The sequence below is a fragment of the Oncorhynchus kisutch genome, linkage group LG15, assembly GCF_002021735.2.
Source record: "Oncorhynchus kisutch isolate 150728-3 linkage group LG15, Okis_V2, whole genome shotgun sequence".
NCBI lineage: Eukaryota > Metazoa > Chordata > Actinopteri > Salmoniformes > Salmonidae > Oncorhynchus > Oncorhynchus kisutch.
The window spans coordinates 4303638-4330602 of record NC_034188.2 but is presented as its reverse complement, the minus strand read 5'-3'; the positions used below and the strand labels follow the sequence as shown (position 1 = coordinate 4330602).

The 26965-nt window shown below is 49.1% G+C and overlaps 1 protein-coding gene across 7 annotated transcripts in view; it reads left to right on the top strand.

Annotated features, from left to right (window-relative positions):
• LOC109885524 (PDZ and LIM domain protein 7) overlaps positions 1 to 26965 on the top strand; it is a 123787-nt gene that overhangs the window by 16255 nt on the left and 80567 nt on the right. For all 7 annotated transcript variants that reach the window (XR_004202971.1, XR_004202970.1, XR_004202969.1 and 4 more), the window contains exon 3: positions 14630 to 14781. Coding sequence is in view for 4 of the 7 variants with exons in the window: in XM_031789491.1 (XP_031645351.1) it covers positions 14630 to 14781 (152 nt within the window). In the remaining 3 variants the exon portion in view is untranslated. The remainder of the gene's footprint in view (positions 1 to 14629; positions 14782 to 26965) is intronic.

Sequence of the window (26965 nt, the reverse complement as noted above, 5' to 3'; positions counted from 1 at the left end):
TTTTTAGCTGGTTAAGGAATAGGATAAAGGCTGGTTTTTAGCTGGTTAATGAATAGGATAAAGGAAGGCTGGTTAATGAATAGGATAAAGGAAGGCTGGTTTTTAGCTGGTTAATGAATAGGATAAAGGAAGGCTGGTTTTTAGCTGGTTAATGAATAGGATAAAGGAAGGCTTGTTTTTAGCTGGTTAATGAATAGGATGAAGGCTGGTTTTTAGCTGGTTAATGAATAGGATAAAGGAAGGCTGGTTAATGAATAGGATAAAGGAAGGCTGGTTTTTAGCTGGTTAATGAATAGGATAAAGGAAGGCTGGTTTTTAGCTGGTTAATGAATAGGATAAAGGAAGGCTGGTTTTTAGCTGGTTAATGAATAGGATAAAGGCTGGTTTTTAGCTGGTTAATGAATAGGATGAAGGCTGGTTTTTAGCTGGTTAATGAATAGGATGAAGGCTGGTTTTTAGCTGGTTAATGAATAGGATGAAGGCTGGTTTTTAGCTGGTTAATGAATAGGATGAAGGCTGGTTTTTAGCTGGTTAATGAATAGGATGAAGGCTGGTTTTTAGCTGGTTAATGTGAATGACTTTACATTACGTTACTATCAAAACTCAGATCACATTTTATTTGTCACATATAATTGGTGAACAACAAGTGTACACTAACAGTGAAGTCAGTTACATACGGGTCCTTCCCAACCATGTAGAGAGAAAGACAATACACTTATTATATCAACCACTGTTGTACTTTGAGTTAATGCTAGGTGTTCTCACTGATATATATACTGGCCCCTAGAGCTCTGTGTTAATGCTAGGTGTTCTCACTGATATATACTGGCCCCTAGAGCTCTGTGTTAATGCTAGGTGTTCTCACTGATAGATATTGGCCCCTACAGCTCTGTGTTAATGCTAGGTGTTCTCACTGATATATATATACTGGCCCCTAGAGCTCTGTGTTAATGCTAGGTGTTCTCACTGATATATATATACTGGCCCCTAGAGCTCTGTGTTAATGCTAGGTGTTCTCACTGATATATACTGGCCCCTACAGCTCTGTGTTAATGCTACGCGTTCTCACTGATATATACTGGCCCCTAGAGCTCTGTGTTAATGCTAGGTGTTCTCACTGATATATACTGGCCCCTAGAGCTCTGTGTTAATGCTAGGTGTTCTCACTGATAGATATTGGCCCCTACAGCTCTGTGTTAATGCTAGGTGTTCTCACTGATATATATATATACTGGCCCCTAGAGCTCTGTGTTAATGCTAGGTGTTCTCACTGATATATATATACTGGCCCCTAGAGCTCTGTGTTAATGCTACGCGTTCTCACTGATATATACTGGCCCCTACAGCTCTGTGTTAATGCTACGCGTTCTCACTGATATATACTGGCCCCTACAGTTTTTTTTTTTTACAAAGGAAAGGTCTTAAATAAAAGCCTTCATCATCTGGTTAAACCTGAATGACTCATGTTATGAATCACTTATACACTGACATGGCTGTTTCTCCTTGACTTACTGCTAGGAGCTGACACTGTGGTGTATACGTCTAGCAGTAGGCTTTGTTACAAAGGACTGGTTCATGTAAATGTGTTGTGAATCACTATCAGAACTATATTTACCTTGAGTTAGTGCTACAGTATCTATTGTCACTGCGGTGGATACTGGCGCCTTACAGCAGCCAGCAGGCTCTACTTTCTATTTCTCAGAGGGATATTAATGGGTTTCCATCAGCTGTGCTGTGAGGGATGTAAGGAGAAGCTGGCTAGCTGTGTGTCTCCGAGGGCCAGAGCTCAGCCCTGAACAACCTGGACTCAGGGATAGACATAACATCGTAAACGTAAATCCGGGGGCGCTCCATTTAGTATGAAATGTCACAAATGACAATTGGTATGATCCACTATATATCCAGTACACTAGAATGAGACCGGTATGTGGATCTTCCCGTTTTTACATTAGATTTATTTCACCTTTATTTAACAAGGTAGGTGTCACAGGAATTTCATAATTCCCATATGTGTACATTAATTAAAAACACTGTCTGTTTCTAAGAATTTGTAAGATGCTTATTTGTATAAAATAGACAGTGACCAGTCTTATCAGAAATAGATAATAGTATTAATTCTCGGAGCGCGCTGCCATGTAACCACGAACAACAGTTTATATACAAAATATGACATCATAGGTTATAAAATGTCCTTCCTCCTATCGACCAGGACAAAGCAGGTTCAAAAGTTTATTCCAACCTCCTAGTGCGCGCACACACACACACACACACACACACACACACACACACACACACACACACACACACACACACACACACACACACACACACACACACATCAAGATTAACTTCTGAAGTCTCACCACCATCTATCACTATTCAGCAGACAAGTTCCAGATAATGGAAAACCCAGGGAGACACTCGCTGACTTATCTAAACATCCCAGAGCTAAGTTGAGTTGGTTCAACCATAGGTTAATGACGCTCTCTGCTTACTTAACCCACAACCCATTCCTCCCCAACCTAGAACGCTCTTGTTCTCCATGGACTGTAGAGTGTCTGAAAACTTTTTTGTGTTAGAGCTAAAGGATGTGAATTTCTGCTTGAAAAAGCTAGCCTTTGCTTTCCTGACTGCCTGCGTGTATTGGTTCCTGACTTCCCTGAACAGTTGCATATCGCGGGGACTATTTGATGCTAGTGCAGTCCGCCACAGGATGTTTTTGTGCTGGTCAAGGGCAGTCAGGTCTGGAGTGAACCAAGGGCTATATCTGTTCTTAGTTCTGCATTTTTTGGAGGGGGCATGCTTATCTAAGATGGTGAGGAAGTTACTTTTAAAGAATAACCAGGCATCCTCGACTGACGGGATGAGGTCAATGTCCTTCCCGGATACCCGGGACAGGTCGATTTAGAAAGGTCTGCTCGCAGAAGTGTTTTAGGGAGAGTTTGACAGTGATGAGGGGTGGTCGTCTGACCGCAGATACAGGCAATGAGGCAGTGATCGCTGAGATCCTGATTGAAAACAGCGGAGGTGTATTTGGAGGGCAAGTTGGTCAGGATAATGTCTATGAAGGTGCCCATGTTTACGGATTTAGGGTTGTACCTGGTGGGTTCCTTGATGATTTGTGTGAGATTGAGGGCATCCAGCTTCGATTGTAGGACGGCCGGGGTGTTAGGTATATCCCAGTTTAGGTCACCTAACAGAACGAACTCTGAAGCTAGATGGGGGGGGCGATCAATTCACAAATGGTGTCCAGGGCACAGTTGGGAGCGGAGGAGGGTTGATAGCAGGCGGCAACAGTGAGAGACTTATTTCTGGAGAGGTTAATTTTTAAAATTAGAAGTTCAAACTGTTCGGGTATAGACCTGGAAAGTATGACAGAACTTTGCAGGCTATCTCTGTAGTAGATTGCAACTCCTCCCCCTTTGGCAGTTCTATCTCGACGGAAAATGTTGTAGTTGGGTATGGAAATCTCAGAATTGTTGGTGGCCTTCCTGAGCCAGGATTCAGACACAGCAAGGACATCAGGGTTGGCAGAGTGTGCTAAAGCAGTGAGTAAAACAAACTTAGGGAATAGGCTTCTGATGTTAACATGCATGAAACCAAGGCTTTTTCCATCACAGAAGTCAACAAATGAGGGTGCCTGGGGACACGCAGGGCCTGGTTTTACCTCCACATCACCCGAGGAACAGAGGAGGAGTAGGATGAGGGTACGGCTAAATGCTATCAAAACTGGTCGCCTAGAGCGTTGGGGACAAAGAATAAAAGGAGCAGATTTCTGGGCATGGTAGAATATATTCAGGGCATAATGCGCAGACAGGGGTATGGTGGGGTGCAGGTACAGCGGAGGTAAGCCCAGGCACCGGGTGATGATAAGAGAGGTTATATCTCTGGATAAGCTGGTTGTAATGGGTGAGGTCACCGCATGTGTGGGGGGGTGGGACATAGGAGGTATAATGAGTGGAACTAGGGGCTCCATTGTAAACTAAAACAATAACTAACCTAAACAGCAAGGCATACAGCGAGGCATAAAGTAATCCCAGGGGTTGATTTGGAGAGCTAGCTAAGACAATGGGTGAGACAACAACAGCTAATCAGCTAAAACGACAACAGGTAAAATGGCGATGAATGGGCAGAGGGGGTCGGTTAAGTACACACAGGGCCTGAGTGACTGAGTCAGAGCCTAAGTTCGCGGCTGGGGCTGACAGATATTCAAATAAATAAACAGAACAGAGTGATTAATGGACATTCATCTATGTAGCCAAGTGATCATAGTGTCCAGCGGGCATCATCTATGTAGCCAAGTGATCATAGTGTCCAGCGGGCATCAGCTATGTAGCCAAGTGATCATAGTGTCCAGCGGGCATCAGCTATGTAGCCAAGTGATCATAGTGTCCAGCGGGCATCAGCTATGTAGCCAAGTGATCATAGGGTCCAGCGGACATCAGCTATGTAGCCAAGTGATCATAGTGTCCAGTGGGCATCAGCTATGTAGCCAAGTGATCATAGTGTCCAGCGGGCATCAGCTATGTAGCCAAGTGATCATAGTGTCCAGCGGGCATCAGCTATGTAGCCAAGTGATCATAGGGTCCAGCGGGCATCAGCTATGTAGCCAAGTGATCATAGGGTCCAGCGGGCATCAGCTATGTAGCCAAGTGATCATAGTGTCCAGCGGGCATCAGCTATGTAGCCAAGTGATCATAGTGTCCAGCGGGCATCAGCTATGTAGCCAAGTGATCATAGTGTCCAGCGGGCATCAGCTATGTAGCCAAGTGATCATAGGGTCCAGCGGGCATCAGCTATGTAGCCAAGTGATCATAGGGTCCAGCGGGCATCAGCTATGTAGCCAAGTGATCATAGTGTCCAGCGGGCATCAGCTATGTAGCCAAGTGATCATAGGGTCCAGCGGGCATCAGCTATGTAGCCAAGTGATCATAGGGTCCAGCGGGCATCAGCTATGTAGCCAAGTGATCATAGTGTCCAGCGGGCATCAGCTATGTAGCCAAGTGATCATAGGGTCCAGCGGGCATCAGCTATGTAGCCAAGTGATCATAGTGTCCAGCGGGCATCAGCTATGTAGCCAAGTGATCATAGGGTCCAGCGGGCATCAGCTATGTAGCCAAGTGATCATAGTGTCCAGCGGGCATCAGCTATGTAGCCAAGTGATCATAGGGTCCAGAGGGCAGCAATAGATGGAACAGGGAAGCCGCGGAGTAGTCGCTACCACGCTAGCACGCGTTCAAAGTTAGTAGCCCGGGGCTAGTAGAAACGTCCGCTCCGACGTCCTTCGGAGGCCGGTTGAAGGCACAGCAGATGGAGTATTCGTCAGCAGACCTGTCGTGGTGGTGCGGCGGGGCGCCGTGTCGACTAAGGATCCAAGCCAGATGGCGAAAGAGGTGTTGTAATTTAGTCTTCTATCCGGTAGATGCGCCTGGCTCACGGCTAACTGGTGCTAGCTTCGTGGCAGTGGCGTTAGCCACTTGGGCCCATCAGTAGCAGCGGTGATCCGGTGCCAAGGTCCAGAGCCTTCGGCAAGGATACGGTGGAGTAGTGGGTTCTAGCCGTGTTTGGGTGGAGTCCGAGGGGAACAACTGAGTAGGCCGGTGGATTCAGTTATTTAGCCCCACCCATTTTTATGACAGGTGTATACCAATTGAGCACACAGCCATGTAATCTCCATAGAGAAACAATGGCAGTAGAATGGCCTTACTGAAGAGCTCAGTGACTTTCAACGTGGCACCGTCATAGGATGTCAGCTTTCCAACAAGTCAGTTCGTCAAATTCCTGCCCTGCTACAGCTGCCCATGTCAACTATAAGTGCTAAGTGGAAACGTCTACTATAAGTGGAAACGTCTAGGAGCAACAACGGCTCGGCCGTAAAATGGTAGGCCACCAGCTCAGAAAACGGGACCGCCAAGTGCTGAAGGGCGAAAATATCATCTGTCCACGGCTGCAAGTACTGGGAAGGAGACTAGGAGAGGAGACACCCCACAACAGTTAGTTAATACTGGGAAGGAGACTAGGAGAGGAGACACCCCACTACAGATAGTTAATACTGGGAAGGAGACTAGGAGAGGAGACACCCCACAACAGTGAGTTAATACTGGGAAGGAGACTAGGAGAGGAGACACCCCACAACAGTTAGTCAATACTGGGAAGGAGACTAGGAGAGGAGACGACACACCCCACAACAGTTAGTTAATACTGGGAAGGAGACTAGGAGAGGAGACGACACGCCCCAGTACACACACCTACTCTGCTGCCTCTCTCCCTCTCTCCCTGCTTGACTCATTATTTCTAATCACTCTCTATATCGCTCACCGTCCCTCTGTTTTACCTCGTCACTACTGGTGTCTATTATTACCTGCTCTGTTCGGCCTTACTGTCTCTACTGGTGTTTTATAATCTGCTCTGCTTTACTGTCTCTACTGGTGTCTATTCTAACCTGCTCTGCTAGGTCTTACTGTCTCTCCTGGTGTCTATTATTACCTGCTCTGCTAGGTCTTACTGTCTCTACTGGTGTCTTATAATCTGCTCTGCTTTACTGTCTCTACTGGTGTCTATTCTAACCTGCTCTGCTAGGTCTTACTGTCTCTCCTGGTGTCTATTATTACCTGCTCTGCTAGGTCTTACTGTCTCTACTGGTGTCTTATAATCTGCTCTGCTTCACTGTCTCTACTGGTGTCTATTATAATCTGCTCTGCTAGGCCTTACTGTCTCTACTGGTGTCTTATAATCTGCTCTGCTATGATTTACTGTCTCTACTGGTGTCTATTATAACCTTTTCTGCTAGGTCTTACTGTCTCTACTGGTGTCTATTATAATCTGCTCTGCTATGATTTACTGTCTCTACTGGTGTCTATTAAAATCTGCTCTGCTTTACTGTCTCTACTGGTGTCTATTATAATCTGCTCTGCTTTACTGTCTCTACTGGTGTCTATTATAATCTGCTCTGCTATGATTTACTGTCTCTACTGGTGTCTATTATAATCTGCTCTGCTATGATTTACTGTCTCTACTGGTGTCTATTATAATCTGCTCTGCTATGATTTACTGTCTCTACTGGTGTCTATTAAAATCTGCTCTGCTTTACTGTCTCTACTGGTGTCTATTATAATCTGCTCTGCTTTACTGTCTCTACTGGTGTCTTATAACCTGCTCTGCTAGGCCTTACTGTCTCTCTCTCTCCTGGTGTCTATTATAATCTGATTTACTGTCTCTACTGGTGTCTATTATAACCTGCTCTGCTAGTTTCTTACTGTCTCTACTGGTGTCTATTATAACCTGCTCTGCTAGGCCTTACTGTCTCTCCTGGTGTCTATTATAACCTGCTCTGCTTTACTGTCTCTACTGGTGTCTTATAATCTGATTTACTGTCTCTCCTGGTGTCTATTATAATCTGATTTACTGTCTATACTGGTGTCTATTATTACCTGCTCTGTTAAGCCTTACTGTCTCTCCTGGTGTCTATTATAATCTGCTCTGCTTTACTGTCTCTACTGGTGTCTTATAATCTGATTTACTGTCTCTCCTGGTGTCTATTATAATCTGATTTACTGTCTCTACTGGTGTCTTATAATCTGCTCTGCTTTACTGTCTCTACAGGTGTCTATTATAATCTGCTCTGCTAGGTCTTACTGTCTCTACTGGTGTCTATTATAACCTGCTCTGCCTCACTCTGCGTGTCAAATCGCACCCTATTCACTATATAGTGCACTTTGTTTGACCAGGATAGGGTGCCATTTCAGACACAACGACTTACACTGCTGTAGCAGGCCTGGCAGGGTCGTGACTCTGAGTTCACATATGCAGCTTTTACCCTGCTTTGTGTTGTTGTAGCTCATGCTTGATTTATAATCTACGGGAACCGATGAGTCGTGCTGCTAGCTACTGTCATCTACGGTAACCGATGAGTCGTCCTGCTAGCTACTGTCATCTACGGCAACCGATGAGTCGTCCTGCTAGCTAATGTCCTTTACGGGAACCGATGAGTCGTCCTGCTAGCTACTGTCATCTACGGTAACCGATGAGTCGTCCTGCTAGCTAATGTCCTCTACGGGAACCGATGAGTCGTGCTGCTAGCTACTGTCATCTACGGTAACCGATGAGTCGTCCTGCTAGCTACTGTCATCTACGGCAACCGATGAGTCGTCCTGCTAGCTAATGTCCTTTACGGCAACCGATGAGTCGTCCTGCTAGCTACTGTCATCTACGGTAACCGATGAGTCGTCCTGCTAGCTAATGTCCTCTACGGGAACCGATGAGTCGTCCTGCTAGCTACTGTCATCTACGGTAACCGATGAGTCGTGCTGCTAGCTACTGTCATCTACGGGAACCGATGAGTCGTGCTGCTAGCTACTGTCATCTACGGGAACCGATGAGTCGTCCTGCTAGCTACTGTCATCTACGGTAACCGATGAGTCGTGCTGCTAGCTAATGTCATCTACGGTAACCGATGAGTCGTCCTGCTAGCTACTGTCCTCTACGGGAACCGATGAGTCGTCCTGCTAGCTAATGTCATCTACGGTAACCGATGAGTCGTGCTGCTAGCTAATGTCATCTACGGTAACCGATGAGTCGTGCTGCTAGCTACTGTCCTCTACGGGAACCGATGAGTCGTGCTGCTAGCTAATGTCATCTACGGGAACCGATGAGTCGTGCTGCTAGCTAATGTTATCTACGGTAACCGATGAGTCGTCCTGCTAGCTACTGTCATCTACGGTAACCGATGAGTCGTGCTGCTAGCTAATGTCATCTACGGTAACCGATGAGTCGTCCTGCTAGCTACTGTCCTCTACGGAAACCGATGAGTCGTCCTGCTAGCTAATGTCATCTACGGTAACCGATGAGTCGTGCTGCTAGCTAATGTCATCTACGGTAACCGATGAGTCGTGCTGCTAGCTACTGTCCTCTACGGGAACCGATGAGTCGTGCTGCTAGCTAATGTCATCTACGGGAACCGATGAGTCGTGCTGCTAGCTAATGTTATCTACGGTAACCGATGAGTCGTCCTGCTAGCTACTGTCATCTACGGTAACCGATGAGTCGTGCTGCTAGCTAATGTCATCTACGGTATACGATACAGTCTCAGTATGGGACACATCTGGTTTAGTGTATAGTTATCCAGCCTCTCTCTGCATCCCAAATGGCACCCTATTCGGGCACCCATAAGACTCTAGTCCAAAGTAGTGCACTATGTAGGGAATAGGGTGCCATTTGGGGCGAAGCTACTCTCTCTGTCTCGTCGTGAGTTAACTTCACTTCAAAGCTTTGGTCCACATCTGTAGTGGATCACAAGAAGTGATGTCATAGTGGTAATTACAAACGCTTACCTCATGTCCTCAGTGTGGTGTTGGGAAATGTCTGGCTGAACACACACACACACACACACACACACACAACTTGTCAGACAGATCCCTTCCCTCAACAGATCATTAGCTGGCGATAACAGACCCAACCCAAACGTGAATCCTCGTGATGACTTTGTATGTATATTTCGTCAATACAGTAGTTGACAGTGTTAAAAGGCCCTCTGGGGTCCGCTAGCTACTGTGAAGAGAAAGATAGGACACATCTCTGTTTACCTGTTAATTGTACATACTAGGCCCTAGAATGTTTCCGTGTGCACTCGCATCTCCCTGATCCTATTCTTAACCAATGTCTTCCCTTTGACTAGATATCCTCCTAGTCTTCCCTCTAGATCAGCCCTGTTGCTGACTAGATATCCTCCTAGTCTTCCATCTAGATCAGCCCTGTTGCTGACTAGATATCCTCCTAGTCTTCCATCTAGATCAGTCCTGTTGCTGACTAGATATCCTTTAGATCAGCCCTGTTACTGACTAGATATCCTTTCCTCTAGATCAGCCCTGTTACTGACTAGATATCCTCCTAGTCTTCCCTCTAGATCAGTCCTGTTACTGACTAGATATCCTTTAGATCAGCCCTGTTACTGACTAGATATCCTCCTAGTCTTCCATCTAGATCAGCCCTGTTGCTGACTAGATATCATCCTAGTCTTCCCTCTAGATCAGCCATGTTGCTGACTAGATATCCTCCTAGTCTTCCATCTAGATCAGCCCTGTTGCTGACTAGATATCCTCCTAGTCTTCCATCTAGATCAGCCCTGTTGCTGACTAGATATCCTCCTAGTCTTCCATCTAGATCAGCCCTGTTGCTGACTAGATATCCTCCTAGTCTTCCATCTAGATCAGCCCTGTTGCTGACTAGATATCCTCCTAGTCTTCCATCTAGATCAGCCCTGTTGCTGACTAGATATCCTCCTAGTCTTCCCTCTAGATCAGCCCTGTTGCTGACTAGATATCCTTTCCTCTAGATCAGCCCTGTTACTGACTAGATATCCTTTCCTCTAGATCAGCCCTGTTACTGACTAGATATCCTCCTAGTCTTCCATCTAGATCAGCCCTGTTACTGACTAGATATCCTCCTAGTCTTCCATCTAGATCAGTCCTGTTGCTGACTAGATATCCTTTAGATCAGACCTGTTATTGACTAGATATCCTGTCCTTTAGATCAGCCCTGTTGCTGACTAGATATCCTCCTAGTCTTCCATCTAGATCAGCCCTGTTACTGACTAGATATCCTTTCCTTTAGATCAGCCCTGTTACTGACTAGATATCCTGTCCTTTAGATCAGCCCTGTTGCTGACTAGATATCCTCCTAGTCTTCCCTCTAGATCAGTCCTGTTACTGACTAGATATCATTTAGATCAGCCCTGTTACTGACTAGATATCCTCCTAGTCTTCCATCTAGATCAGCCCTGTTGCTGACTAGATATCCTCCTAGTCTTCCCTCTAGATCAGCCATGTTGCTGACTAGATATCCTCCTAGTCTTCCATCTAGATCAGCCCTGTTGCTGACTAGATATCCTCCTAGTCTTCCCTCTAGATCAGCCCTGTTACTGACTAGATATCCTTTCCTCTAGATCAGCCCTGTTACTGACTAGATATCCTTTCCTCTAGATCAGCCCTGTTACTGACTAGATATCCTTTCCTCTAGATCAGCCCTGTTACTGACTAGATATCCTTTCCTCTAGATCAGCCCTGTTACTGACTAGATATCCTTTCCTCTAGATCAGCCCTGTTACTGACTAGATATCCTTTCCTTTAGATCAGCCCTGTTACTGACTAGATATCCTTTCCTTTAGATCAGCCCTGTTACTGACTAGATATCCTTTCCTCTAGATCAGCCCTGTTACTGACTAGATATCCTTTCCTCTAGATCAGCCCTGTTACTGACTAGATATTCTTCCCTCTAGATCAGCCCTGTTACTGACTAGATATCCTTTAGATCAGCCCTGTTACTGACTTGATATCCTTTAGATCAGCCCTGTTACTGACTAGATATCATGTCCTTTAGATCAGCCCTGTTACTGACTAGATATCCTTTCCTTTAGATCAGCCCTGTTACTGACTAGATATCATGTCCTTTAGATCAGCCCTGTTACTGACTAGATATCCTTTCCTTTAGATCAGCCCTGTTACTGACTAGATATCATGTCGTTTAGATCAGCCCTGTTACTGACTAGATATCCTTCCCTCTAGATCAGCCCTGTTACTGACTAGATATCCTTTCCTTTAGATCATCCCTGTTACTGACTAGATATCCTGTCCTTTAGATCAGCCCTGTAGCTGACTAGATATCCTCCTAGTCTTCCATCTAGATCAGCCCTGTTACTGACTAGATATCCTGTCCTTTAGATCAGCCCTGTTGCTGACTAGATATCCTCCTAGTCTTCCCTCTAGATCAGTCCTGTTACTGACTAGATATCCTTTAGATCAGCCCTGTTACTGACTAGATATCCTCCTAGTCTTCCATCTAGATCAGCCCTGTTGCTGACTAGATATCCTCCTAGTCTTCCCTCTAGATCAGCCCTGTTACTGACTAGATATCCTTTCCTCTAGATCAGCCCTGTTACTGACTAGATATCCTTTCCTCTAGATCAGCCCTGTTACTGACTAGATATCCTTTCCTCTAGATCAGCCCTGTTACTGACTAGATATCCTTTCCTTTAGATCAGCCCTGTTACTGACTAGATATCCTTTCCTTTAGATCAGCCCTGTTACTGACTAGATATCATGTCCTTTAGATCAGCCCTGTTACTGACTAGATATCCCTCCCTCTAGATCAGCCCTGTTACTGACTAGATATCATGTCCTTTAGATCAGCCCTGTTACTGACTAGATATCCTTTCCTCTAGATCAGCCCTGTTACTGACTAGATATCCTTTCCTTTAGATCAGCCCTGTTACTGACTAGATATCATGTCCTTTAGATCAGCCCTGTTACTGACTAGATATCCTGTCCTTTAGATCAGCCCTGTTACTGACTAGATATCCTTTCCTTTAGATCAGCCCTGTTACTGACTAGATATCCTTTCATTTAGATCAGCCCTGTTACTGACTAGATATCCTTTCCTTTAGATCAGCCCTGTTACTGACTAGATATCCTTTCCTCTAGATCAGCCCTGTTACTGACTAGATATCCTTTCCTTTAGATCAGCCCTGTTACTGACTAGATATCCTTTCCTCTAGATCAGCCCTGTTAACGACTAGATATCATGTCCTTTAGATCATCCCTGTTACTGACTAGATATCCTTTCCTTTAGATCAGCCCTGTTACTGACTAGATATCCTTTCCTTTAGATCAGCCCTGTTACTGACTAGATATCCTTTCCTTTAGATCAGCCCTGTTACTGACTAGATATCATGTCCTTTAGATCAGCCCTGTTACTGACTAGATATCCTTTCCTTTAGATCAGCCCTGTTACTGACTAGATATCCTTTCCTTTAGATCAGCCCTGTTACTGACTAGATATCCTTTCCTTTAGATCAGCCCTGTTACTGACTAGATATCCTTTCCTTTAGATCAGCCCTGTTACTGACTAGATATCCTTTCCTTAAGATCAGCCCTGTTACTGACTAGATATCATGTCCTTTAGATCAGCCCTGTTACTGACTAGATATCCCTCCCTCTAGATCAGCCCTGTTACTGACTAGATATCATGTCCTTTAGATCAGCCCTGTTACTGACTAGATATCCTTTCCTTTAGATCAGCCCTGTTACTGACTATATATCATGTCCTTTAGATCAGCCCTGTTACTGACTAGATATCCTTTCCTCTAGATCAGCCCTGTTACTGACTAGATATCATGTCCTTTAGATCAGCCCTGTTACTGACTAGATATCATGTCCTTTAGATCAGCCCTGTTACTGACTAGATATCATGTCCTTTAGATCAGCCCTGTTACTGACTAGATATCCTTTCCTTTAGATCAGCCCTGTTACTGACTAGATATCCTTTCCTTTAGATCAGCCCTGTTACTGACTAGATATCATGTCCTTTAGATCAGCCCTGTTACTGACTAGATATCATGTCCTTTAGATCAGCCCTGTTACTGACTAGATATCATGTCCTTTAGATCAGCCCTGTTACTGACTAGATATCCTGTCCTTTAGATCAGCCCTGTTACTGACTAGATATCCTTTCCTTTAGATCAGCCCTGTTACTGACTAGATATCCTTTCCTTTAGATCAGCCCTGTTACTGACTAGATATCCTTTCCTTTAGATCAGCCCTGTTACTGACTAGATATCCTTTCCTCTAGATCAGCCCTGTTACTGACTAGATATCCTTTCCTTTAGATCAGCCCTGTTACTGACTAGATATCCTTCCCTCTAGATCAGCCCTGTTACTGACTAGATATCCTTTCCTTTAGATCAGCCCTGTTACTGACTAGATATCCTTTCCTCTAGATCAGCCCTGTTAACGACTAGATATCATGTCCTTTAGATCATCCCTGTTACTGACTAGATATCCTTTCCTTTAGATCAGCCCTGTTACTGACTAGATATCCTTTCCTTTAGATCAGCCCTGTTACTGACTAGATATCCTTTCCTTTAGATCAGCCCTGTTACTGACTAGATATCCTTTCATTTAGATCAGCCCTGTTACTGACTAGATATCCTTTCCTTTAGATCAGCCCTGTTACTGACTAGATATCCTTTCCTCTAGATCAGTGTGAGTGATCGCCCCTGTGTGTGACAGGAGTTAGCGCCCCTGTTCTGTGTTGTTGCTGTGTGAGTTAGCGCCCCTGTTCTGTGTTGTTGCTGTGTGAGTTAGCGCCCCTGTTCTGTGTTGTTGCTGTGTGAGTTAGCGCCCCTGTTCTGTGTTGTTGCTGTGAGAGTTAGCGCCCCTGTTCTGTGTTGTTGCTGTGTGAGTTAGCGCCCCTGTGTTGTGTTGTTGCTGTGTGAGTTAGCACCCCTGTTCTGTGTTGTTGCTGTGTGAGTTAGCGCCCCTGTTCTGTGTGGTTGCTGTGTGAGTTAGCGCCCCTGTTCTGTGTTGTTGCTGTGTGAGTTAGCGCCCCTGTTCTGTGTTGTTGCTGTGTGAGTTAGCGCCCCTGTTCTGTGTTGTTGCTGTGTGAGTTAGCGCCCCTGTTGTGTTGTTGCTGTGTGAGTTAGCGCCCCTGTTCTGTGTTGTTGCTGTGTGAGTTAGCGCCCCTGTTCTGTGTTGTTGCTGTGTGAGTTAGCGCCCCTGTTCTGTGTTGTTGCTGTAAAGAAAATAAAGTGTAATCTTAAAGTTGAGAACAACAATCCCATTCCCCTCTCCCTCTACAGCTGACCCCCGGGGGTAAGGCCGCCCAGGCCGGTGTGGGCGTGGGAGATTGGGTGGTGTCCATCGGAGAGACCAACGCAGAAGACATGACCCATGTGGAGGCACAGAACAAGATCAGAGCAGCAGAGGAGTCTCTCACCCTCACCCTCAGCAAGTAAGATAATATAACTAGACCGTACTATAAACACTATACTCACCCTCAGTAATATAACTAGACCGTACTGTAAACACTATACTCACCCTCAGTAATATAACTAGACCGTACTGTAAACACTATACTCACCCTCAGTAATATAACTAGACCGTACTGTAAACACTATACTCACCCTCAGTAATATAACTAGACCGTACTGTAAACACTATACTCACCCTCAGTAATATAACTAGACCGTACTGTAAACACTATACTCACCCTCAGAAATATCACTAGACCGTACTGTATATACTATATATACTGTATATACCATACTATATATACTGTATATACCATACTGTATATACTATACTGTATATACTATATATACTGTATATACTATACTGTATATACTGTATATACCATACTGTATATACTATACTGTATATACTGTATATACCATACTGTATATACTATACTGTATATACTATACTGTATATACTATACTGTATATACTATATACTATACTGTATATACTATATATACTGTATACTATATATACTGTATATACTGTATATACTGTATATACTATATATACTGTATATACTATACTGTATATGCTATACTGTATATGCTATATATACTGTATATACTGTATGCTATACTGTATATACTGTATATACTGTATATACTGTACTGTATATACTGTATATACTATATATACTGTATATACTATACTGTATATACTATACTGTACTCCCTCTCAGCAAGTAAGATAATACTAATATACCATCCTACTTACCCATGGCAAGTAGGAATACGACTCTACTGTACTCACCCACTGTACCATACCAGAATATACCATGCATCCTAAACCATGAAACACACAAATAAAACACACAATATCATGATTGAACCCACAACACCAGAACACACAGCAGTGACCCCCCCCCCCCCCACCCTTAGCAGGTAGCTAGCAAGACCAGATCCCCACAGGAAGACAAAAAGCATGATTTTAAACTGAACACGGTACAGAGTGGCTCATGTGATATCTTGATTTGCTATTCCAATTGGAAAATCCATTGAATGAGATTAAAGTCACTTTGTTGCTAAATTAAGGCAACAGAAGCAAATGGCATTTGACTGAGTTATTTGGATCTGGGGTTGGGGGTAAATTGCTAATCAAATTGTATTGGTCACATACACATGGTTAGCAGATGTTATTGGTCACATGGTTAGCAGATGTTATTGGTCACATGGTTAGCAGATGTTATTGGTCACGTGGTTAGCAGATGTTATTGGTCACATGGTTAGCAGATGTTATTGGTCACGTGGTTAGCAGATGTTATTGGTCACGTGGTTAGCAGATGTTATTGGTCACGTGGTTAGCAGATGTTATTGGTCACGTGATTAGCAGATGTTATTGGTCACGTGGTTGGCAGACGTTACTGGTCACGTGGTTGGCAGATGTTATTGTGAGTGTAGGGAAATGCTTCTCGATCTGACTGTGCAGCAGCACTATCTAACAGGTAATATCTAACAATTCCACAACAACCTAATATCTAACAATCTAGTAAAGGAATGGGATGAGAATATATAAGTATAAAATATATGGATGAGCAGTGACCAGAGTGACTAAGATGCAATAGATAGTGAAGGATACAGTATATACATGTAAGATGAGTAATGTGAGATATGTAAACATTGTTGAAGTGGCATATTTAAAGTGACTAGTGTTCCATTTTTATTAAATTGACCAATGAGCACCTCCTAATCCAGATAACATACCTGCTACCGACAGATGCATTTGTTGTTTAATCCTCCTAGAAACTCTCAGAGTAAACTATTTACAATGTCAAGCCAACAGCTATCTTATACCACATCTATCTACTGGTGCTAGATAGTACTGTTGGTGAGGGGGGGGTCTCTACTGGAGCTAGATAGTACTGTTGGTGAGGGGGGGGGTCTCTACTGGAGCTAGATAGTACTGTTGGTGAGGGGGGGGTCTCTACTGGAGCTAGATAGTACTGTTGGTGAGGGGGGGGTCTCTACTGGAGCTAGATAGTACTGTTGGTGAGGGGGGGGGTCTCTACTGGAGCTAGATAGTACTGTTGGTGAGGGGGGGGGTCTCTACTGGAGCTAGATAGTACTGTTGGTGGGGGGGGGGGTCTCTACTGGAGCTAGATACTACTGTTGGTGGGGGGTGGGGGGCCTCTACTGGAGCTAGATAGTACTGTTGGTGGGGGGGGGGGGGTCTCTACTGGAGCTAGATAGTACTGTTGGTGGGGGGGGGGGGGGTCTCTACTGGAGCTAGATAGTACTGTTGGTGAGGGGGGGGGGGCTGTAGGGAGCTAGATAGTACTGTTGGTGAGGGGGGGGTCTCTAGGGAGCTAGATAGTACTGTTGGTGAGGGGGGGGGTCTCTAGGGAGCTAGATAGTACTGTTGGTGAGGGGGGGGGTCTCTAGGGAGCTAGATAGTACTGTTGGTGAGGGGGGGTCTCTAGGGAGCTAGATAGTACTGTTGGTGGGGGGGAGGTCTCTAGGGAGCTAGATAGTACTGTTGGTGAGGGGGGGGGTCTCTACTGGAGCTAGATAATACTGTTGGTGAGGGGGGGTCTCTACTGGAGCTAGATAGTACTGTTGGTGAGGGGGGGGTCTCTAGGGAGCTAGATAGTACTGTTGGTGAGGGGGGGGGGTCTCTAGGGAGCTAGATAGTACTGTTGGTGAGGGGGGGGTCTCTAGGGAGCTAGATAGTACTGTTGGTGAGGGGGAGGTCTCTAGGGAGCTAGATAGTACTGTTGGTGAGGGGGGGGTCTCTAGGGAGCTAGATAGTACTGTTGGTGAGGGGGTGGGGTCTCTAGGGAGCTAGATAGTACTGTTGGTGAGGGGGGGGTCTCTAGGGAGCTAGATAGTACTGTTGGTGAGGGGGGGAGGTCTCTAGGGAGCTAGATAGTACTGTTGGTGAGGGGGGGGGGTCTCTAGGGAGCTAGATAGTAATGTTGGTGAGAGGGGGTCTCTACTGGAGCTAGATAGTACTGTTGGTGAGGGGGGGGTCTGTAGGGAGCTAGATAGTACTGTTGGTGAGGGGGGGGGGTCTCTAGGGAGCTAGATAGTACTGTTGGTGAGGGGGGGGGGTCTCTAGGGAGCTAGATAGTACTGTTGGTGAGGGGGGGGGGGTCTCTAGGGAGCTAGATAGTACTGTTGGTGAGGGGGGGGGGTCTCTAGGGAGCTAGATAGTACTGTTGGTGAGGGGGGGGGGGTCTCTAGGGAGCTAGATAGTACTGTTGGTGGGGGGGGGGGTCTCTAGGGAGCTAGATAGTACTGTTGGTGAGGGGGGGGTCTCTACTGGAGCTAGATAATACTGTTGGTGAGGGGGGGTCTCTACTGGAGCTAGATAGTACTGTTGGTGAGGGGGGGGTCTCTAGGGAGCTAGATAGTACTGTTGGTGGGGGGGGGGTCTCTAGGGAGCTAGATAGTACTGTTGGTGAGGGGGAGGTCTCTAGGGAGCTAGATAGTACTGTTGGTGAGGGGGGGGGTCTCTAGGGAGCTAGATAGTACTGTTGGTGAGGGGGTGGGGTCTCTAGGGAGCTAGATAGTACTGTTGGTGAGGGGGGGGGTCTCTAGGGAGCTAGATAGTACTGTTGGTGAGGGTGGGGTCTCTAGGGAGCTAGATAGTACTGTTGGTGAGGGGGGGGTCTCTAGGGAGCTATATAGTACTGTTGGTGAGGGGGGGGGGGGTCTCTAGGGAGCTAGATAGTACTGTTGGTGAGAGGGGGGGGTCTCTAGGAAGCTAGATAGTACTGTTGGTGAGGGGGAGGGGTCTCTAGGGAGCTAGATAGTACTGTTGGTGAGGGGGTGGGGTCTCTAGGGAGCTAGATAGTACTGTTGGTGAGGGGGTGGGGTCTCTAGGGAGCTAGATAGTACTGTTGGTGGGGGGGGGTCTCTAGGGAGCTAGATAGTACTGTTGGTGAGGGGGGGGGTCTCTACTGGAGCTAGATAGTACTGTTGGTGAGGGGGGGGGTCTACTGGAGCTAGATAGTACTGTTGGTGAGGGGGGGGGTCTACTGGAGCTAGATAGTACTGTTGGGTGAGGGGGGGTCTCTACTGGAGCTAGATAGTACTGTTGGTGAGGGGGGGGGTCTACTGGAGCTAGATGGTACTGTTGGTGAGGGGGGGGTCTACTGGAGCTAGATAGTACTGTTGGTGAGGGGGGGGGGTCTCTACTGGAGCTAGATAGTACTGTTGGTGGGGGGGGGGTCTCTACTGGAGCTAGATACTACTGTTGGTGGGGGGTGGGGGGCCTCTACTGGAGCTAGATAGTACTGTTGGTGGGGGGGGGGGGGTCTCTACTGGAGCTAGATAGTACTGTTGGTGAGGGGGGGGTCTCTACTGGAGCTATATAGTACTGTTGGTGAGGGGGGGGTCTACTGGAGCTAGATAGTACTGTTGGTGAGGGGGGGGGTCTACTGGAGCTAGATGGTACTGTTGGTGAGGGGGGGTCTCTACTGGAGCTAGATAGTACTGTTGGTGGGGGGGGGGGAGTCTACTGGAGCTAAATAGTACTGTTGGTGAGGGGGGGTCTCTACTGGAGCTAGATGGTACTGTTGGTGAGGGGGGGGGGTCTACTGGAGCTAGATAGTACTGTTGGTGAGGGGGGAGGTCTCTAGGGAGCTAGATAGTACTGTTGGTGAGGGGGGGGGTCTCTAGGGAGCTCGATAGTACTGTTGGTGAGGGGGGGGAGGTCTCTAGGGAGCTCGATAGAACTGTTGGTGAGGGGGGGGAGGGTCTCTAGATAGTACTGTTGGTGAGGGGGGAGGTCTCTAGGGAGCTAGATAGTACTGTTGGTGAGGGGGGGTGGGGTCTCTAGGGAGCTAGATAGTACTGTTGGTGAGGGGGTGGGGTCTCTAGGGAGCTAGATAGTACTGTTGGTGAGGGGGGGGGGGTCTACTGGAGCTAGATAGTACTGTTGGTGAGGGGGGGGGTCTCTACTGGAGCTAGATAGTACTGTTGGTGAGGGGGGGTCTACTGGAGCTAGATAGTACTGTTGGTGAGGGGGGGGGGGTCTACTGGAGCTAGATGGTACTGTTGGTGAGGGGGGGTCTCTACTGGAGCTAGATAGTACTGTTGGTGAGGGGGGGGGGGGTCTACTGGAGCTAAATAGTACTGTTGGTGAGGGGGGGTCTCTACTGGAGCTAGATGGTACTGTTGGTGAGGGGGGGGTCTACTGGAGCTAGATAGTACTGTTGGTGAGGGGGGAGGTCTCTAGGGAGCTAGATAGTACTGTTGGTGAGGGGGGGGGGGTCTCTAGGGAGCTCGATAGAACTGTTGGTGAGGGGGGGGGGGTCTCTACTGGAGCTAGATAGTACTGTTGGTGAGGGGGGGGGTCTCTAGGGAGCTAGATAGTACTGTTGGTGAGGGGGGGGGGTCTCTAGGGAGCTAGATAGTACTGTTGGTGAGGGGGGGGGGTCTCTAGGGAGCTAGATAGTACTGTTGGTGAGGGGGGGGTCTCTAGGGAGCTAGATAGTACTGTTGGTGAGGGGGAGGTCTCTAGGGAGCTAGATAGTACTGTTGGTGAGGGGGGGGGGGGGGTCTCTAGGGAGCTAGATAGTACTGTTGGTGAGGGGGGGGTCTCTAGGGAGCTAGATAGTACTGTTGGTGAGGGGGGGGTCTCTAGGGAGCTAGATAGTACTGTTGGTGAGGGGGGGGGTCTCTAGGGAGCTAGATAGTACTGTTGGTGAGGGGGGTGGGGTCTCTAGGGAGCTAGATAGTACTGTTGGTGAGGGGGGGGTCTCTAGGGAGCTAGATAGTATTGTTGGTGAGGGGCGGGGTCTCTAGGGAGCTAGATAGTACTGTTGGTGAGGGGGGGTCTCTACTGGAGCTAGATAGTACTGTTGGTGGGGGGGGGGTCTCTAGGGAGCTAGATAGTATTGTTGGTGAGGGGTGGGGTCTCTAGGGAGCTAGATAGTACTGTTGGTGAGGGGGTGGGGTCTCTAGGGAGCTAGATAGTACTGTTGGTGAGGGGGGTCTCTACTGGAGCTAGATAGTACTGTTGGTGGGGGGGGGTCTCTAGGGAGCTATATAGTACTGTTGGTGAGGGGGGGGCGGGTCTCTAGGGAGCTAGATAGTACTGTTGGTGAGAGGGGGGGGTCTCTAGGAAGCTAGATAGTACTGTTGGTGAGGGGGAGGGGTCTCTAGGGAGCTAGATAGTACTGTTGGTGAGGGGGTGGGGTCTCTAGGGAGCTAGATAGTACTGTTGGTGAGGGGGTGGGGTCTCTAGGGAGCTAGATAGTACTGTTGGTGGGGGGGGTCTCTAGGGAGCTAGATAGTACTGTTGGTGAGGGGGGGGGTCTCTACTGGAGCTAGATAGTACTGTTGGTGAGGGGGGGGGTCTACTGGAGCTAGATAGTACTGTTGGTGAGGGGGGGGAGGGTCTCTAGGGAGCTAGATAGTACTGTTGGTGAGGGGGTGGGGTCTCTAGGGAGCTAGATAGTACTGTTGGTGAGGGGGTGGGGTCTCTAGGGAGCTAGATAGTACTGTTGGTGAGGGGGGGGGGGTCTCTAGGGAGCTAGATAGTATTGTTGGTGAGGAGCGGGGTCTCTAGGGAGCTAGATAGTACTGTTGGTGAGGGGGGGGTCTCTACTGGAGCTAGATAGTACTGTTGGTGAGGGTGGGGAGGTCTCTACTGGAGCTATATAGTACTGTTGGTGAGGGGGGGGTCTACTGGAGCTAGATAGTACTGTTGGTGAGGGGGGGGGTCTACTGGAGCTAGATGGTACTGTTGGTGAGGGGGGGTCTCTACTGGAGCTAGATAGTACTGTTGGTGGGGGGGGGGGGGGGGGGGGGGGGAGTCTACTGGAGCTAAATAGTACTGTTGGTGAGGGGGGGTCTCTACTGGAGCTAGATGGTACTGTTGGTGAGGGGGGGGGTCTACTGGAGCTAGATAGTACTGTTGGTGAGGGGGGAGGTCTCTAGGGAGCTAGATAGTACTGTTGGTGAGGGGGGGGGTCTCTAGGGAGCTCGATAGTACTGTTGGTGAGGGGGGGAGGTCTCTAGGGAGCTCGATAGAACTGTTGGTGAGGGGGGGGAGGGTCTCTAGATAGTACTGTTGGTGAGGGGGGAGGTCTCTAGGGAGCTAGATAGTACTGTTGGTGAGGGGGGGTGGGGTCTCTAGGGAGCTAGATAGTACTGTTGGTGAGGGGGTGGGGTCTCTAGGGAGCTAGATAGTACTGTTGGTGAGGGGGGGGGGTCTACTGGAGCTAGATAGTACTGTTGGTGAGGGGGGGGGTCTCTACTGGAGCTAGATAGTACTGTTGGTGAGGGGGGGTCTACTGGAGCTAGATAGTACTGTTGGTGAGGGGGGGGGGTCTACTGGAGCTAGATGGTACTGTTGGTGAGGGGGGGTCTCTACTGGAGCTAGATAGTACTGTTGGTGAGGGGGGGGGGGTCTACTGGAGCTAAATAGTACTGTTGGTGAGGGGGGGTCTCTACTGGAGCTAGATGGTACTGTTGGTGAGGGGGGGGTCTACTGGAGCTAGATAGTACTGTTGGTGAGGGGGGAGGTCTCTAGGGAGCTAGATAGTACTGTTGGTGAGGGGGGGGGTCTCTAGGGAGCTCGATAGAACTGTTGGTGAGGGGGGGGGGTCTCTACTGGAGCTAGATAGTACTGTTGGTGAGGGGGGGGTCTCTAGGGAGCTAGATAGTACTGTTGGTGAGGGGGGGGGGGTCTCTAGGGAGCTAGATAGTACTGTTGGTGAGGGGGGGGGGTCTCTAGGGAGCTAGATAGTACTGTTGGTGAGGGGGGGGTCTCTAGGGAGCTAGATAGTACTGTTGGTGAGGGGGAGGTCTCTAGGGAGCTAGATAGTACTGTTGGTGAGGGGGGGGGGGTCTCTAGGGAGCTAGATAGTACTGTTGGTGAGGGGGGGGTCTCTAGGGAGCTAGATAGTACTGTTGGTGAGGGGGGGTCTCTAGGGAGCTAGATAGTACTGTTGGTGAGGGGGGGGGTCTCTAGGGAGCTAGATAGTACTGTTGGTGAGGGGGTGGGGTCTCTAGGGAGCTAGATAGTACTGTTGGTGAGGGGGGGGGTCTCTAGGGAGCTAGATAGTATTGTTGGTGAGGGGCGGGGTCTCTAGGGAGCTAGATAGTACTGTTGGTGAGGGGGGGGTCTCTACTGGAGCTAGATAGTACTGTTGGTGGGGGGGGGTCTCTAGGGAGCTAGATAGTATTGTTGGTGAGGGGTGGGGTCTCTAGGGAGCTAGATAGTACTGTTGGTGAGGGGGTGGGGTCTCTAGGGAGCTAGATAGTACTGTGGTGAGGGGGGGGTCTCTACTGGAGCTAGATAGTACTGTTGGTGGGGGGGGGGGTCTCTAGGGAGCTAGATAGTACTGTTGGTGGGGGGGGGTCTCTAGGGAGCTAGATAGTACTGTTGGTGAGGGGGGGGGGGTCTCTAGGGAGCTAGATAGTACTGTTGGTGAGGGGGGGGGGGGTCTCTAGGGAGCTAGATAGTACTGTTGGTGAGGGGGAGTCTCTACTGGAGCTAGATAGTACTGTTGGTGAGGGTGGGGGGGTCTCTACTGGAGCTAGATAGTACTGTTGGTGAGGGGGGGGGGCTACTGGAGCTAGATAGTACTGTTGGTGAGGGGGGGTCTCCTGGAGCTAGATAGTACTGTTGGTGAGGGGGGGAGTCTCTACTGGAGCTAGATAGTACTGTTGGTGAGGGGGAGGTCTCTACTGGAGCTAGGTAGTACTGTTGGTGAGGGGGGGGTCTACTGGAGCTAGATAGTACTGTTGGTGAGGGGGGGGGGGTCTACTGGAGCTAGATAGTACTGTTGGTGAGGGGGGGGGGGGGTCTCTAGGGAGCTAGATAGTACTGTTGGTGGGGGGGGGTCTCTAGGGAGCTAGATAGTACTGTTGGTGAGGGGGGGGGGTCTCTAGGGAGCTAGATAGTACTGTTGGTGAGGGGGAGTCTCTACTGGAGCTAGATAGTACTGTTGGTGAGGGTGGGGGGGTCTCTACTGGAGCTAGATAGTACTGTTGGTGAGGGGGGGGGGGCTACTGGAGCTAGATAGTACTGTTGGTGAGGGGGGGGGGTCTCTACTGGAGCTAGATAGTACTGTTGGTGAGGGGGGGAGTCTCTACTGGAGCTAGATAGTACTGTTGGTGAGGGGGGAGGTCTCTAGGGAGCTAGATAGTACTGTTGGTGAGGGGGGGGGTCTCTAGGGAGCTCGATAGAACTGTTGGTGAGGGGGGGGGGGGTCTCTACTGGAGCTAGATAGTACTGTTGGTGAGGGGGGGGGTCTCTAGGGAGCTAGATAGTACTGTTGGTGAGGGGGGGGGTCTCTAGGGAGCTAGATAGTACTGTTGGTGAGGGGGGGGGTCTCTAGGGAGCTAGATAGTACTGTTGGTGAGGGGGGGGGTCTCTAGGGAGCTAGATAGTACTGTTGGTGAGGGGGGGGGTCTCTAGGGAGCTAGATAGTACTGTTGGTGGGGGGGGGTCTACTGGAGCTAGATAGTACTGTTGGTGAGGGGGGGGGGGTCTACTGGAGCTAGATGGTACTGTTGGGGAGGGGGGGGGTCTACTGGAGCTAGATGGTACTGTTGGGGAGGGGGGGTCTCGACTGGAGCTAGATAGTACTGTTGGTGAGGGGGGGGGGTCTACTGGAGCTAAATAGTACTGTTGGTGAGGGGGGGGTCTCTACTGGAGCTAGATGGTACTGTTGGTGAGGGGGGGGTCTACTGGAGCTAGATAGTACTGTTGGTGAGGGGGGAGGTCTCTAGGGAGCTAGATAGTACTGTTGGTGAGGGGGGGGGGTCTCTAGGGAGCTCGATAGAACTGTTGGTGAGGGGGGGGGGTCTCTAGGGAGCTAGATAGTACTGTTGGTGAGGGGGTGGGGTCTCTAGGGAGCTAGATAGTACTGTTGGTGGGGGGGGGGGGTCTCTAGGGAGCTAGATAGTACTGTTGGTGAGGGGGTGGGGTCTCTAGGGAGCTAGATAGTACTGTTGGTGGGGGGGGGGTCTCTAGGGAGCTAGATAGTACTGTTGGTGAGGGGGGGGTCTCTAGGGAGCTAGATAGTACTGTTGGTGAGGGGGGGGTCTCTAGGGAGTTAGATAGTACTGTTGGTGAGGGGGGGGGTCTCTAGGGAGCTAGGTAGTACAGTTGGTGAGGGGGGGGGCTCTAGGGAGCTAGATAGTACTGTTGGTGAGGGGGGGGGTCTCTAGGGAGCTAGATAGTACTGTTGGTGAGGGGAGGTCTCTAGGGAGCTAGATAGTACTGTTGGTGAGGGGGGGGGTCTCTAGGGAGCTAGATAGTACTGTTGGTGAGGGGGGGGGTCTCTAGGGAGCTAGATAGTACTGTTGGTGAGGGGGGGGGGTCTCTACTGGAGCTAGATAGTACTGTTGGTGAGGGGGGGGTCTCTACTGGAGCTAGATAGTACTGTTGGTGAGGGGGGAGGGTCTCTAGGGAGCTAGATAGTATTGTTGGTGAGGGGGGGGGGTCTACTGGAGCTAGATGGTACTGTTGGGGAGGGGGGGGGTCTACTGGAGCTAGATGGTACTGTTGGGGAGGGGGGGTCTCGACTGGAGCTAGATAGTACTGTTGGTGAGGGGGGGGGGTCTACTGGAGCTAAATAGTACTGTTGGTGAGGGGGGGGTCTCTACTGGAGCTAGATGGTACTGTTGGTGAGGGGGGGGTCTACTGGAGCTAGATAGTACTGTTGGTGAGGGGGGAGGTCTCTAGGGAGCTAGATAGTACTGTTGGTGAGGGGGGGGGTCTCTAGGGAGCTCGATAGAACTGTTGGTGAGGGGGGGGGTCTCTAGGGAGCTAGATAGTACTGTTGGTGAGGGGCGGGGTCTCTAGGGAGCTAGATAGTACTGTTGGTGGGGGGGGGGGTCTCTAGGGAGCTAGATAGTACTGTTGGTGAGGGGGTGGGGTCTCTAGGGAGCTAGATAGTACTGTTGGTGGGGGGGGGGTCTCTAGGGAGCTAGATAGTACTGTTGGTGGGGGGGGGGTCTCTAGGGAGCTAGATAGTACTGTTGGTGAGGGGGGGGTCTCTAGGGAGTTAGATAGTACTGTTGGTGAGGGGGGGGGTCTCTAGGGAGCTAGGTAGTACAGTTGGTGAGGGGGGGGGCTCTAGGGAGCTAGATAGTACTGTTGGTGAGGGGGGGGGTCTCTAGGGAGCTAGATAGTACTGTTGGTGAGGGGGAGGTCTCTAGGGAGCTAGATAGTACTGTTGGTGAGGGGGGGGGTCTCTAGGGAGCTAGATAGTACTGTTGGTGAGGGGGGGGGTCTCTAGGGAGCTAGATAGTACTGTTGGTGAGGGGGGGGTCTCTAGGGAGCTAGATAGTACTGTTGGTGAGGGGGGGGGTCTCTAGGGAGCTAGATAGTACTGTTGGTGAGGGGGGGGGGTCTCTACTGGAGCTAGATAGTACTGTTGGTGAAGGGGGAGGGTCTCTAGGGAGCTAGATAGTATTGTTGGTGAGGGGGGGAGGGTCTCTAGGGAGCTAGATAGTACTGTTGGTGAGGGGGTGGGGTCTCTAGGGAGCTAGATAGTACTGTTGGTGAGGGGGTGGGGTCTCTAGGGAGCTAGATAGTACTGTTGGTGAGGGGGGGGGTCTCTAGGGAGCTAGATAGTACTGTTGGTGAGGGGGGGGGTCTCTAGGGAGCTAGATAGTACTGTTGGTGAGGGGGGGTCTCTACTGGAGCTAGATGGTACTGTTGGTGAGGGTGGGGGGGTCTCTACTGGAGCTAGATAGTACTGTTGGTGAGGGGGGGGTCTCTGTGGAGCTAGGTAGTACTGTTGGTGAGGGGGGGGTCTACTGGAGCTAGATAGTACTGTTGGTGAGGGGGGGGGGGTCTACTGGAGCTAGATAGTACTGTTGGTGAGGGGGGGGGGGTCTCTACTGGAGCTAGATAGTACTGTTGGTGAGGGGGGGGTCTACTGGAGCTAGATGGTACTGTTGGTGAGGGGGGGGGGGTCTACTGGAGCTAGATGGTACTGTTGGTGAGGGGGGGGTCTCTACTGGAGCTAGATAGTACTGTTGGTGAGGGGGGGGGGGAGTCTACTGGAGCTAGATAGTACTGTTGGTGAGGGGGGGGTCTATACTGGAGCTAGATGGTACTGTTGGTGAGGGGGGGGGAGTCTACTGGAGCTAGATAGTACTGTTGGTGAGGGGGGGGGGGTCTCTAGGGAGCTAGATAGTACTGTTGGTG